The 14,675-nt window shown below is 50.5% G+C and overlaps 1 protein-coding gene across 1 annotated transcript in view; it reads right to left on the bottom strand.

Moving 5' to 3' along the window:
* Positions 1-13,462, bottom strand: part of LOC138817581 (zinc finger protein 709-like) — a 32,617-nt gene extending 19,155 nt beyond the window's left edge. Inside the window, exons 1-4 of the mRNA XM_070008042.1 lie at positions 13,430-13,462; positions 9,727-9,849; positions 8,221-8,264; positions 7,188-7,886 (exon numbers count right to left, since the gene is read on the bottom strand). Coding sequence (XP_069864143.1) covers positions 7,188-7,886; positions 8,221-8,264; positions 9,727-9,849; positions 13,430-13,462 — 899 coding nt within the window. The remainder of the gene's footprint in view (positions 1-7,187; positions 7,887-8,220; positions 8,265-9,726; positions 9,850-13,429) is intronic.
* Positions 13,463-14,675: the final 1,213 nt, after the last annotated feature.

Raw genomic sequence — 14,675 nt, 5'->3', positions numbered from 1 at the left:
TAGGATTACAGGTGTGAGCCACCAGCGCCCGGCCACCACCTGACTTCTGAAACAAGAAACAACTGTGCAATGATTTTAGCAGGACAACCACTTTTTTTTTTTGCTAATCTTGGGGCTTGAACTCAGGGCCTGGATACTGTCGTGGAACTCTTCTGCTTCAGACTAGCACTCCACCACTTGAGCCATAGCTGTATTTCCTGCCTTTTTTTTGGGGGGGGGGGCGGGTAGTTTCTTGGAGATAAGAATCTCATGGCCTGGGCTGGGAGGGTGGCTCAGTGGTAGAGCGCTTGCCTTGCATGCTCGAGGCCCTGGGTTCGATTCCTCAGCACCACATAAGCAGAAAAAAAAAAGCCGGAAGTGGCGCTGTGGCTCAAGTGGTAAAGTGCTCGCCTTGAGCTGAAGAGCTGAGGGACAGCGACCAGGCCCAGAGTTCAGGCCCTACCACCGGACCCAAAAAAAAAAAAAAAAAAAGGATTTCATGGCCTTTCCTGCCAGGCTTCAAATGGAGATCCTCCGATCTCAACCTCCTGAACAGCTAGGATTACAGGTGTGAGTCTCTGTGCATGGTTCATCTCATGTTTCCTGAAGCCGTTTCTGTCGTGTGTACACAAATACCTTATTCTCTTGGGGTTCTGGTACTCATCTTCAACGTTGTGTTCCTATTTTTTTTTTCTAAAAGCACAGATTATGGCAAATAAGCATTATTATAGTATAGAAAAAAATCACATTGTTAACTTTCTTGCTATAGTTTTTGAAATGATAGGGAAACTTCAGGTAGCTATTCCTCGCTTGTCTCTTCCAAGGATATGATTCACTTGACATAAATTTATGTTGTTATGAAAAATGTTACCAGGGCTAGGAAGATGGCTCAGTGGAGAGTGCTTGCCTAGGATATACATGAAACCCTGGGTTCCATCCCTCAGCACCACATACACAGAAAAAGCCGGAAGTGTGCTTTGGCTCAAGTGGTAGAGTGTTAGCTTTGAACAAAAAGAAGCTTAAGAAGCCAGGCGCGGGGCTGGGAAGGTGGCTCAGTGGTAGAGCGCCTGCCTTGCCTGCATGAGGCCTTAGGTTCGGTTTCTCAGCACCACATAAACAAAAAGAAAAAAAGCCGAAGTGGCGCTGTGGCTCAAGTGGTAGAGCGCTAGCCTTTTTTTTTGGGGGGGGGGGAGGGGTCCAGTCGTGGGGTCTGAACTCTGTCCCTCAGCGCTCTGCGAGCGCTAGCCTTGAGCTGAAGAGCTGAGGGACAGCATCCAGGCTGAGTTCAGGCCCCACGACCGGACCCCCAAAAAAAAAAAAAAAAAAAAGAGCTGAAGAGCTGAGGGACAACGCCCAAGTCCAGAGTTCAAGCCCCACAACCGACCAAAAAAAAAAAAAAAAAAAGGCTTAGGGACAGTGCCCAGGCCCCTAAGTTCAAGCCCCAGGACTGGCACAATAAAAGGTTCCAGAGTTATTAGCCAATCTGCTGGAAGCCTGGTGCCTGTGGCTCAGGCCTGTCCTGCTAGTTACTTAGGAAGCTGAGATCTGAGGATTGTATTACAAAGCTGGCCCAGGCAGGCAAATCCGTGAGACTCATCGCCAATGAACCAGCAAAAAGCTGGAAGTGAATCTGTAGCTCAAGTGGTAGAATACCAGTCTTGAGTAGAGACCAGTGCTCAAGCTCTGAGGTCAAGCCTCAGGACTGGCTCAAGTGCCTACTTACCCACACACAGAGGCTTACTGGCCCACAGCTTCCAGTCACCTGGAAGTCACCTTGGAATTCAGGAAGGGGAGGACTAAGAATAAGGACCTATAAATAAAGTCCACCTGCCCCCTGGCCAGGAGGACTTTCTTATGCTGATGAAGCCCCACCTAGCTAACCCAGAGATACACAACAAAACCTGGCCACCCCGGGGACTAACAAACCTACTTTAATTTGACCTTTCACCCCTAGCCTCAATTCTTCCACTAGTTAAAACCTAAAGCTGCCTGGAGCCCGTTGCTCACTTCTGTAATACTAGCTACTCAGGAGACTGAGAGCTGAGGCTCTCAGTTCAAAGCCAGCCCGGGCAGGCAAGTCCATGAAACTGGAAATGGTGCTGTGGCTCAGAGTTGCTGGTCAGAGTGCCCAGGCCCAGAGTTCAAGCTCCACAATCGACAAAAAACTAAACTAAAGCCGTCGGATCACAGAAAAGAATAGTTAATGAAATTAATTTGAATAAACCAAAACCAAAACAAAGCTAGCTTGGCGCGGGTGGCTCAGAAAGCTGAGATCTGGGCTCATGCTTCAAAGCCAGCCCAGCAGTAATTCCTTGAGATTCTGATCTCCAGTCAAGCAGCCCAAAAAGCTGGGAGTGAAGCTGCCTTGAGTAAAAAAGTTAAGGAAAGGTGCCCAGGCCCCGAGTTCATAGCCCAATTACTGCAAGTCCCTGCATATAGTTGGACTGAGATGTGTATTTTTCCTATTTCCAGAGTCTGCAGGTGCCGTGTTTCTAAAATCTATTTCTCTGCGTTTTCATCATTACTTGTCTCTTCACTTGAGAAAAGAAGCTGGACCGAGCATACGGGGCCTCCTAGAATTGGACCCCCAACTCAGAACCTCAAAGATCAGCAGAAGTTAGATTTTAGCTGTTTTAGTGAATCCCACTGGAGGAGGCAGTGAGCAACATGAACTCTGCCTAGAGCACTCTTATTTTATTTTTTTTGGGTCAGTCAGGGTGCTTGAACTCTGGGTCTGGGCACTGTCCCTGAACTCTTCAGCTTAAAGGAAGCGCTCTACCTCTTGAGTCACATAGCCACTTCCGGTTTGCAGGTGGTTATTGGAGATGAGAGACTCACGGACTTTCCTGCCTGAGCTGGCTTTGAACCATGATCCTCAGATCTCAGCCTCCTCAGTAGCTAGGATTACAGACGTGAGCCACCGTACCCGGCTACACTGTTTTGTTTTTTAAAAAGACACACACTGCCGGGCGCTGGTGGCTCACGCCTGTAATCCTAGCTACTCAGGAGGCTGGATCTGAGGATCACTGTTCAAAGCAAAGCCAGCCCAGGCAGGAGAGACCACCGTGAGACTCCTATCTCCAATAAACCACCAGAAAACCGGAAGTGGCGCTGTAGCTCAAGGGGTAGAGCGCTTGCCTTGAGCTGAAGAGCTGAAGGACAGCGCCCAGGCCGAGTTCAAGCCCCACGACCCACAAAAAAAAAAAAAAAAAAAGACACACACTGTCTCCAAATTACAGTTTTGAGCAAAAAATAGTAATTAGCTAACAGGCTGGGAATGTGGCTTAGTGGTAGAGTGCTTGCCTAGCATGCATGAAGCCCTAGGTTTGATTCCTCAGTACCACATACATAGAAAAAGTGGCGCTGTGGCTCAAATGGTAGAGCGCTAGCCTTGAGCTGAAGAGCTGAGGGACAGCTCCCAGGCCCAGAGTTCAGGCCCCATGACTGGAACCCCCCAAAAAACAACCAAACATGGCTGGGAAGGTGGCTCAGTGGTAAGAGTGCTTGCCCTTGCATGCATGAGGCCCTGGGTTCGATTCCTAAGCAACACATAAGTAGAAAAAGCTGGAAGTGGTGCTGTGGCTCAAGTGGTAGAGTGCTAGCCTTGTCAGAAGAGTTGAGGGACAGCAAACATTCCTGAAGCTTCTGAGTCCTGTGCTGTGATCACCCTCTTGAAGTACCACACACAAAACCTTCCTTTACCATCTTCCTAAGCTACTTTGGAAGTCTGAGATCCAGAGGATCGTGATTCAGACCCAGTCTGGGGAAAATTTTCAGTGAGAAACTTTATCTCCATGGAGCTATCAATAAACTGGAAATGGAGCCCATGCTCCAGAGATTTAGGGAGTTTCCAGCCAAAAATTTCAAAGACAACACACCCAGATTCAAGTGCCTATACCTGTACAAAAACAAGCAATGATGACTGAGGTAGGACTTGACTTTATTCACTTCTGCACTTTATTCAATGTGGACAGTCAGTCCGAAAGTGAATGCAAAAAGCAGCTTCGGAGTGTGTGTGTACGTGTGTGTGGTGGTCTTGTGTGGCTTGAACTCAGGGCCTCAGCACTGTCCCAAAGCTTTTCACTCAAGGCTGGTGTTCTACCACTTGAGCCACAGCTCCACTTCCAACCTTTTGGTGATTAATTGGAGATAGAGTTCCCTGTGCAGGCTGGCTTTGAACTAGAAGCCTCCAGATCTCAGCTTCCCCAGTAGCTGGTATTTGCAGGCGTTGTGGTGTCCCAAAGGCCCCCCTCTCCTTTCTCGGGGTCAGTGATCCTCATACTCCAGTGGACAGTGGGGTGTCCGGGCACAGGCAAACAAGGATGAAGACACCAGGATGCCCCAGGGAAGGGCTTCAGTGACCGGGGGGCCCTGGAAGCCGACATTGGGGGCCTCGATCCTGCCACAGCTCCCATGCCAGCATTTTGGTCTGCACCCTGACACACACACACACACACACACACACACACACACACACACACACACACACACTGCCCCACATCTCACCATCTCCTGGTTCCAGTGCCAGGATTCCCCTAGGATCCCATAGGCCCCTGAAGCCTGAGAGTCTGCACAGCTGGGGACAAACACTTGGCACCCTAACATCTAGGACAAGAAGGATCCCATTGGTGAGCCGCCCAATGGGAAGAGCCACAGCACAGACCCCACGCCTACCTCCCACTCATCTTGATTGGACAGTGTTAGAAGAAGCTTCCGATTGGGCAGCAGGTGAAGCTCCTGATTGGATGGCATAACTGTCTGGCAAGAACTCCTGATTGGACAGAACTCCAATTATCTCCCGCTTTTAATTGGATGGCGGCCCTGACTGAATGGCTCCTGAGGGTGGTAGGGCTTTTGGTGGTGGTGGTCTCTCTTGGGAGTCTGGCCTGCAGTTTGAAATCAGGGCCTGGGTGCAGCCCCTGACCTTTTTCCCTCAAGGACGGAGCTCTACCACTTGAGCCACAGCCCCACTTCTCAGATCTGTCTCCTGAGTAGCTGGGATGACAGGGTTTAGCCACCAGCTCCCAGATTAATCCCTGTGTCCTCATTAGATGTCCTTTCTTGGCATTGCTTCCGACTTCCCTGTTCTGATTCCCAAAGACAGATTTGTTTCTCCAGGGAGTCACACAGAAGGGGAAACTTGTTACATTCAATCAATGGCCCATAACAAGCCCACTCAAATTCATCCAGACTTTGTCAGAGGGCTGGGAAGGTGGCTCAGTGGTAGAGCACTTGCCTTGCATGCATAAGGCCCTGGGTTCAATCCCTCAGCACCACATAAGCAGAAAAGGCCAGAAGTGAGCGCTAGCTGAAGAGCTGAAGGACAGCGCCCAGACCCAGAGTTCAGGCCTCATGACCGACCAAAAAAAAAAAAAAAAAAGTCAGAGATTGTTTAATTCATTTCATCTCATTTCACCAGAGACAGGGATTTGTGGTCTAAAGAGAAGACCCTCACACCACTTAAATACATTGAGTGAAGCACAAATCATTTTAAAAATGAAGGCTATAAGAATAGCACAGAGGGGCTGGGAAGGTGGCTCAGTGGTAGAGCGCTTGCCTTGCATGCCTCAGGCCCTGGGTTCAATTCCTCAGCACCACATAAGCAAAAAGAAAAAAGCCAGAAGTGGCGCTGTGGCTCAAGTGGTAGAACGCTAGCCTTGAGCTGAAGAGCTGAGGGACAGCGCCCAGGCCCAGAGTTCAGGCCCCACGACTGGACCAAAAAAAAAAAAAAAAAAAAAAAAGAATAGGACAGAGTCTTCGAATGTGGATTAGTGGCAGAGTGTTTCCCTACCATACATGAAGCCCTGGGTTCGATTCCTCAGTACTACATACACAGAAAAAGCCAGAAGTGGCACTGTGGTTCAAGTGGTAGAGAGGCAGCCTTGAGCAAAAGAAGCTCAGGGACAGCGCCCAGGCCCAGAGTTCAGACCCCACGACCGGACCCCCCCCCCAAAAAAAAAATGTCATACCCTAATGCCTAAAGAAAGCTTAGGGAATTGTCATCTTTATTTTTTTTGTGTGTGGGTCATGGGGCTTGAACTCTGTCCCTCAGCTCTTAAGCTCAAGGGGAGCACTCTACCACTTGAGCCACAGCACCACTTCTGGTCATGGACTTTCCTACTTGGGCTGGCTTTGAACTGTGATGCTCAGCTCTCTGCCTCCTGAGTAGCTAGGATTACAGGCGTGAGCCACCACAGGTACCTGGCTTCATCTTTACTTTCAAAAGTGGAAATTAGCTACATAACAAACAAGCCATGGGTAAACATAAAACTTATGTTTAGCTGGGTTCTGGTGGCTCACTCCTGTAATCCTAGCTACTTAGGAGGCTGAGATCTGAGGATCACAGTTCACAGCCAGCCCGGGCAGTTAAGTCTGTAAGACTCTTATCTCCAATTAACCATCAGAAAACCAGAAGTGGTGCTGTGGCTCAAGGGGTAGAGCGCTCTCCTTGAGCTGAAGAGTGCAAGGATAGTGCCCTAGCCCAGAGTTCAGGCCCCACAACCAGACCCAAAAAACAAAAAAGACCTTATGTTTAAAACTGTTCTTCCAGATAGTACAATTCTGGAGCATTTTATTTTTTTTAGTATTTTTCTGTTTGAGTTGTTGGTGGGGGTTTGATCCGTGCCTGAGCTTTTACTAAAGGCTAGTGAGTTGCCACTTGGAGCCACAGCTCTACTCCTGGAGCATTTTATATAAATCAATTCATCACAGACTTTTCACAGGACTGATGCTCAGTCATTCATCTCCATCACGATTTTTTTTGACAGGTTGAAAAGTATGTTTCACAAACAAGATTTTGAACCAATGTCCAAGGCTCATTTTCATGTGTCACTGGGGGTACCCGTCCTGGGGCTTGAACTCAGGGCCTGGGGCTGGATCCCCCTTGGGTTGCTCACTCAAGGCGGATACTCATCAATTAACCCACAACTCTGACTTTCAGCTTTTTGCTGGCTAATTGGAGAGAACAGTCTCAGATTTCAGCCTCCTGAGTAACTAGGATTATAGTTACAAACCACCTGTGCCCAGGTGGTTTGGGGGGACAACTGAAATCTTTTGAACCTCTTCTACTCCCTTCTTTCTTCCCCTAGCACGCACTTTTATGTCTGTGAATTCAGTCGAGAGGCGGCGAGTCCTCTCCTTGAATGCTTGAGTATCTCATGCTGTTAAGTGAGGTGGTTCATACATCCTACTCTGTGGAATTCTCACGCGTGTGGCTCTTTTCATGCCTCTGGAGGGACCCGTAGTAGGGGTAGGACTTCCCACACAGCTTGCACACATAGGGCTTCTCGCCCGTGTGAATCTGCTTGTGCCTTCGAAAATTGCTCAGGGAAGAAAAGGCTTTGCCACACTGTTCACACATGTAGGGCTTGTCCCCCGTGTGGATCCTCTCGTGACACTGCAAGGAGCTGTGGCCCACGAAGCCCTTGCCACACTGCTTGCACATGAACGGCTTCTCGCCCGTGTGAATGCGCTCGTGGATGCGGAAGGAACTGGAGGAGATGAAGCCCTTCCCGCAGTGCGTGCACACGAACGGCTTCTCCCCGGTGTGGATCATGCTGTGCCTGCGGATAGAGCTGGTGCAGGGGAAGGCTTTCCCGCACTGCTTGCACACGTAGGGCTTCTTCCCCGTGTGCACGCTCTCGTGGTAGCGCAGGGACGTGCGGCTGGTGAATTCCTTCCCGCAGATCTTACACACGTAAGGCCTCTCTCCAGTGTGCGTGCGGTTGTGCTGCTGGTAAGAGTTGTAGTACGCAAAGGCCTTTCCACAGTGTGTGCACACGTAGGGCTTCTCGCCCGTGTGGGTCCGTCTGTGCTGCTGGAAGTTGGTGAGGTAGCTGAAGGCTTTCCCACACTGCTCACACCCGTAGGGCTTCTCTCCGGTGTGAGCCCGGATGTGGCGTCGGATGCTGCTCAAGAAAGAAAAGGATTTTCCACACTCTTTGCACACATATGGCTTGGGGCCTGTGCGGGTGCTCCCCGGAGCAGCAGCGCCGGGGGAGGGAGAGGCCGAGTCTTTCCCAGCTCGCTCAGAACCACACGCGTTCCCGCCCGTGTCAATTTTCACGTAGACTTCGATGTCGTTGGGCCTCTGGGGGGCTTTCCAGCCCGGGGTGCCTTCACCCTGCTCCTTTCTAGAGATGGCCTCTGTAGGTTTCCGATTTCTCTGTGATCTAGAAGCAGGGAGGATTCCCGAGGGCAATGGGGGGGCGGGGAGGGGGGCTCCCCACACCCCATGCTCACCTGACTTTCTCCCCAAAGTCCTTCTGAATGGAAGTTGGAGGTGCCTGAACAATTTTTCATTTTGAGGGCCATCCTCTTCGTACACGAAGAGTCTCTCAAACACCTGATCTCTGTTTGGGGAAAAAAAGAAGAAGGGGACGCATGAGTAAGGTTTGGTTTACTAATTATTTTGTCTTGAGCCACTTGAGCCACGGTGTCACTTGTGGTTTTCTGGTGGTTCACTAGAGATGGAGTCTCACTGACTTTCCTGCCTGGGCTGACTTTGAACCGTGATCCTCAGATCTCAGCCTCCTGAGTAGCTAGGACAGACGTGAGCCACGGGTGCCCAGCTTTATCTACATTTTACACTCAGAATTTGGAAGTTAATTTTGCACATTTTAATCAGTTTGTGCAGGGAAGAAAGTTTATACAAACTGAGCAATCAGAATGTGTCTTTTAGGGCTGGGAAGGTGGCTCAGTGGTAGAGCGCTTGCCTTGCATGCATGAGGCCCTGGGTTCGATTCCTCAGCACCACATAAGCAGAAAGAAAAAAGCCAGAAGTGGTGCTGTGGCTCAAGTGGTAGAGCGCTAGCCTTGAGCTGAAGAGCTGAGGGACAGCGCCCAGGCCCAGAGTTCAGGCCCCACGACCGGACTCCCCCCCCCCAAAAAAAACAAAAAAACAAAAAGAATCAGAATATGTCTTTTGTGCCATTGTGTCTGTGTCCCCTGTGTCCTCAGTAGTGAGGATTTTAGCATCTGGCCTTCCGAGTTATAGAAAGACAACATTAAATAAAACAGGGCTCAACTTCTTGGCATGTTTTTGTTTTGTGGGAAATAAATTCGTCTGTGTGATGAAATTACCTCAGATTTCTCTCCCTTGCTTTGGAGGCATTTGGAACATTCTTATCTCCTTGTATTCCTCCTACATTATAGACCAAAAAGAGAAAAATTATGAATTATCCTACTTCACAGGATACTACCAGGCCTGTTAAAATCACCAAATCAGCCGGGCGCTGGTGGCTCCCGCCTGTCATCCGAGCTACTCAGGAGGCTGAGATCTGAGGATCGCAGTTCAAACCCAGACTGGCCAGGAAAGTCCATGAAACTCTTATCTCCAATAAATAAACCACCAGGAAACGAGAAGTAGTGCTAGACTTGAGCTGAAGAGCTGCGGGACAGCACCCAAGCCTAGAGTTTAAGCCCCAGAACCACCACCACCTACAACAACAAAAAGACCGAATCACACTTGCTGTCCCTCAGCTCAAGGTGAGCGCTCTACCACTTGAGCCACAGCACCACTTCTGTTTTTTCTGGTGGTTCATTGTCAGTAAGAGTCTCACAGACTTTCCTGTCTGGGCTGGCTTTGAACCAGGATCCTCAGATCTCAGCCTCTTGAGCACCTGGGATGACAGGGGTGAGCTCTCAGCTCCCTTGGTGAATTCATGTGCAGAAACGCCCCGCCTTGGTGAGCAGGAAGCCCTAGTTTTCTCGTTGATCGAGTAGGAGCGAGACTTCACCTTCACCCACGCAGGCCAGGCTCCAGAGCGCGTCCAGCATCACCTCCCTGTACAGATTCTTCTGGGAAGGATCCAGAAGAGTCCATTCCTCTTCAGTGAAGGTCATGGCCACGTCCTCTAAGGTCACACAGTCCTGGAACCACAGAGAAGGTCAGGGAAGCCAGGTGCTGGTGGCACCGCCACCCACCTGCAATCCTAGCTACTCAGGAGGCTGAGAAATGAGGATCGATTATGGTTCAAAGCCAGCCTGGGCAGACTTTTTTCTCTTTTGGTTGGTCATGGGGCTTGAGTTCTGGGCCTGGGTGCTTTCTCCTTCTAATGATGGTGCTCTACCACTTGAACCACAGCTGCACTCCTGGCTTTCTGCTGGTTAACTGGAGACAAGAACTGTACCAACAGGCTGGGAAGGTGGCTCAGTGGTAGAGCGCTTGCCTTGCATGCATGAGGCCCTGGGTTCTGATTCCTCAGCACCACATAAGCGGAAAAAGCCGCAAGTGCCGCTGTGGCTCAAGTGGTAGAGCGCTAACCTTGAGCTGAAGAGCTGAGGGACAGTGCCTAGGCCCAGAGTTCAAGCCCCAAAAATGATAATCTCCCCTCCCCCACCAAAGAGGAAAAAAAATTTTTTTGAAATGTTTATTCCACTTAGTAACCCTTAATCAGCCTACTAACTTAAACAACATCAGAAACAGGGCTGGCAATGTGGCTTAGGAGTGCTTGCCTGGCATGCATGAAGCCCAGGGTTTGATTCCTCAGCACCACATACACAGAAAAAGCAAGTAGTGCTGTGGCTTAAGTGGTAGAGTGCTATCCTTGAGTAAAAGAAGCTCAGGGACAGCACCCAGGCCCAGAGTTCAAGCCCCAGGACTGGCAAAAAAAAAAAGACAGACATGGGGGCTGGGAGGTGGCTCAGTGGTAGAGCGCTTGCCTTGCATGCCTGAGGCCCTGGGTTCGATTCCTCAGCACCACATAAGCAAAAAGGAAAAAGCCGGAAGTGGTGCTGTGGCTCAAGTGGTAGAGCACTAGCCTTGAGCTGAAGAGCTGAGGGACAGTGCCCAGGCCCAGAGTCCTGGCCCATGACTGAACTCAAAAAAAAAAAAAAAGTCTCCTGAAAGAGAGGATGTTTCTAAAACTAAAAAAAAAAAAAACAACAGGTTTTAGAAGCTCATAAACAACTGAACAAGGTACTAAGAAAATCAGTGAATAAGCAGGGAAATTATTCTTCTAAGAAGGGATGTGTGACTAGTACACAAATATGACCAAGAAGACAGACATCAGAAATAGAAGTGGTCACACTAATCTCCCAGGAAATTTAAAGGGCCACCAGGATTATTGTACACACTAAATGATAATTAAGGGTTAAGTGATTAAATCACTTTTTTGGGGGGGGGTTGATTGTGGGGCTTAACTCGGGGCCTGGGCGCTGTCCCTCAGCTCTTCAGCTCAAGGCAAGCGCTCTACCACTTGAGCCACAGCGCCACTTCCGGTTTTATGGTGGTTTACTGGAGATCAGAGTCTTGTGGATCTTCCTGCCCGGGCTGGGCTGGCTTTGAACCGAGATTCTCAGATCTCAGCCTCTTTTTTTGGGGGGGGGGGGGGGGATCTGGTCATGGGGCCTGAACTCTGGGCCTGGGCGCTGTCCCTCAACTCTTCAGCTCAAGGCTAGCGCTCTACCACTTGAGCCACAGCGCCACTTCCGGCTTTTTTCTTTTTGCTTATGTGGTGCTGAGGAATCAAACCCAGGGCCTCAGGCATGCAAGGCAAGCGCTCTACCACTGAGCCACCTTCCCAGCCCTGATCTCACCCTCTTAAGTAGCAAGGATTACAGGTGTGAGCCTTCAGGGCTTGGCTAAACCACTTCTTTGAGAGAATCAATCTATGAAAGCTCAGATAAGACAAACAATAACGAGCCTATATAAAGAAACTAAGAAAAGCCAATGCTGATGGCTCACACCTGGAATCCCTAACCACTCAGGAGGTTGAGATCTGAGGATGGCGGTTTGAAACCAGCCCAGGCAGAAAAGTACTTGAGCTTTTTTTGTTGTTCTTTTGTTGACTAGGGTTTGAACTCTGGCCCAAGACACTGTCCCTCATATATTTTTTCCCCTCAAGGCTAGCACTCTACCGCTTGAACCACAGCACCACTGCCAGCTTTTTTTTTTTTTGCCAATCCTGGGGCTTGAACTCCGTACCTGGGCACTGTCCCTGAGCTGCTTTTGCTAGCACTCTACCACTTGAGCCACAGCACTACTTCTTACTTTTTCTGTGTATGTGGTGCTGAGGAATCGAACCGTGGGCTTCATACATGCTAGGGGAGCGCTCTACCATTGAGCCACCTCCCAGCCCCAACTACTTCCAGCTTTTTTGTGAGTAGTTGATAGGAGGTAAGTTTTACAGACTGGCCTGAAGCCGGTGGCACAGCCTGTAATCCCAACACCTCAATAGTTAATTGCCTTTATCGCTGTGTTACATGCAGTTGTATATCACAACCTACAGTTAAGAGCTATTAAGTGATTTTGTTTTGTTTTGTTGTTTGGTGCCATCCTGTGGTTTGAACTCAGGGCCTGGGTGCTTTTTCGCTGAAGACTAGTGCTCTACCACTTGAGCCACATACAGCAGCACATCTGGCTTTTTGGTGGTTCATCGGAGTGAGTCTCACGGACTTTCCTGCCACGGCTGGCTCGGAACCACAGATCCTCAGATCTCAGCCTCCAGATTAGCTGGGATTACAGGTGGAATCCATCAGCCTCTCCACCCCCTCTGTTTTCTTAACACAGAGCTGAAAATTGCTCACCAAGGAAAAACACTCAGCCACACCTCCCACCCAAGAGCAGCGATTAAAGGCCCCCGCCCCTTTCAATTGTGGATTAAAAGCCAGAAGCAAAGTAACACCCACCCCTACACCCTGTCACACCCTCGTTAACCAATTACAAAACCCTAGGACCTGTTTAGTTCCTAAAAGGATTTAACTCCCGTTAGTAGAAACAAAACAATACAAAATGAAAGGGAACAAACTTTCTTAAATTCCTCTTCTACCTCCAAGCCCGGGAGCCTCCACCCAAGCCCAGGCCAGACCCAGCCTCCAATTCCTCCCTGCAGTCTCCAAAAGAGGCCAGCATCAGGGAATATCCCTGAGGAAGGAGGAACGAGGCCCCACAGAACCAACATTCGTGGGTGTGCGTGTGTCTGTCCTCCGGGGGCTTGAACTCAAGGCCTGCACACTGCCCCTGAGCCTTTTCCACTCGAGTCGGTGCTCAACTGTGGAGCCACAGCCCCACTTCCGGCTTAAGAGTCTCTCCGACTTTGAACTTGGGATCTCTGCTTCCCGAGTGCCGGGGATTACAGGCGTGAGCCACTGATTGCTGACTCACCTTTTTCCCCCCCTTTAAACGTTAGAAACAGGCCAGGACCAGAACGATTTCCATCAGAAAGAGCCCATCTCCCCAGGTGGGCACACCTGCCCCCTCTTTTTTCTCAAGACCCAATACTTAGGGACTTACTGTCAAGAGTCCCCCTCCTCCCCCCAGCCTGGGGACACAGGACCCAGGTGGAGGAAGGCTCACTCCAGGCTGGTGATGTGATCAAACTAGCTCGTCGTCCTGGAATCACCCTGAGGGCGGGCGAGGCTGGCTGGGGCCGGCCTACCATCGGTGGGGGTGTCTGGGGGAAGCCCCGGAGACCACCGGGCTTCCCCTGCTGGTAACGTCCCACCCTACCTGCCCAGACGCCAGGCCTCCCGGACTCACCATAGCTGTCTTCCGAGGTGTCAGCCCCACTCCACGATCAGCAACTCAACTCTAGAGCCCAGCCAGCGAGCGCACACGTGCAGTACGGGAGTCTGCAAGGGAAAATGAGAAAGCCTACCTCCCCGGACGCATTTGAGCAACTTGTAAGCCCCGCCTCGGCCGCCCGGGTTGATTGGCCTGTGGTTAAATGCCCAACCCTGAAGGTGGAGTGCTGGGAAGCAGCTCTCCCCTCCAGGGCAGGGGAAATCTAGGGAGGAATTCCAGCCACAGATTTTGCTAATCTGAGCTTCTTCCTGGGGCAAGAATGTGGCCCGGTTTGGGGCTGGGGGGTGGGCAATAATTGTAGATTGGCAGAACTGGCTCCTGCGTGGTCAGGATTTTCCTTTGCCTTTCTGCGTGTGCACGGGTGTTGGGACTTGAATTCAGGGCCTGGGCGTTGGCCCTGAGCTTTTTTTTTTGTGCTCAAGGTTGGTGTTCTACCACTTACGTCACAGCACTACTTCTGGCTTCTTTTGTGGCCTGGCTGGGGGGGGGGGTGGGGCGATGGTTCACTTGAGATTAGAGTCTCACCGACTTTCCTGTCTGGGCTGGCGTGGAACCGCGATCCTCAGATCTCAGCCTCCTGAGTAAAGCAGGCCTGAGCTACCCAGGCCTCCAGGGCACTAATCTGACTCATTTAGGGCTTTGTGAAGCCAGATTCTTTGGGTTGGCTAGACTAAAGGATTGTCTTTGTTGTGCTAATGAAAGATCCGGGGTGAGGTGAGGGGGGTCCTCCAGGTAACTTCTGGACCGACCATGGACAGGCAGTCCTGGAGAATGAGACCGCAGGACCCTCCTGCCCAGGGTTTGGAGAACTGCCGGACCCTCAACGCCTCCCCCCATCTGTGCCCCACACTCATTCCGTTTGGCTGTTCCTGCGGTCCCAGTTTTATCTTCCGCTGGTTGTGACGGTCCATTACTTATTATTTATTGGGAGTCAGTCGTGGGGCTTGAACCCAGGGCCTGAGCACCACCCCTGAGCTTGCTTGCTTTTCTTTTTCTTTTTTTTCTTTTCTTGCTCAAGGCTGGTGCTCATATCACTGGAGCCAAGGCTCCACTTCCAGCTTCCGGGTGGTTCACTGGACATAAGAGTCTCACAGAAGCCAGGCATGAGTGGCTCACGATTGTAATTCCAGCTACTTAGGAGGCTGAGATCTGAGGATCATGGTTGGAAGCC

This window comes from Dipodomys merriami, unplaced genomic scaffold, assembly GCF_024711535.1.
Source record: "Dipodomys merriami isolate MVZ:Mamm:240054 unplaced genomic scaffold, mDipMer1.0.p SCAF_70, whole genome shotgun sequence".
In the NCBI taxonomy this organism is placed as follows: Eukaryota; Metazoa; Chordata; class Mammalia; order Rodentia; family Heteromyidae; genus Dipodomys; species Dipodomys merriami.
Note: the sequence above shows the minus strand (reverse complement) of the source record. Positions and strands in the feature narration are given on the sequence as shown.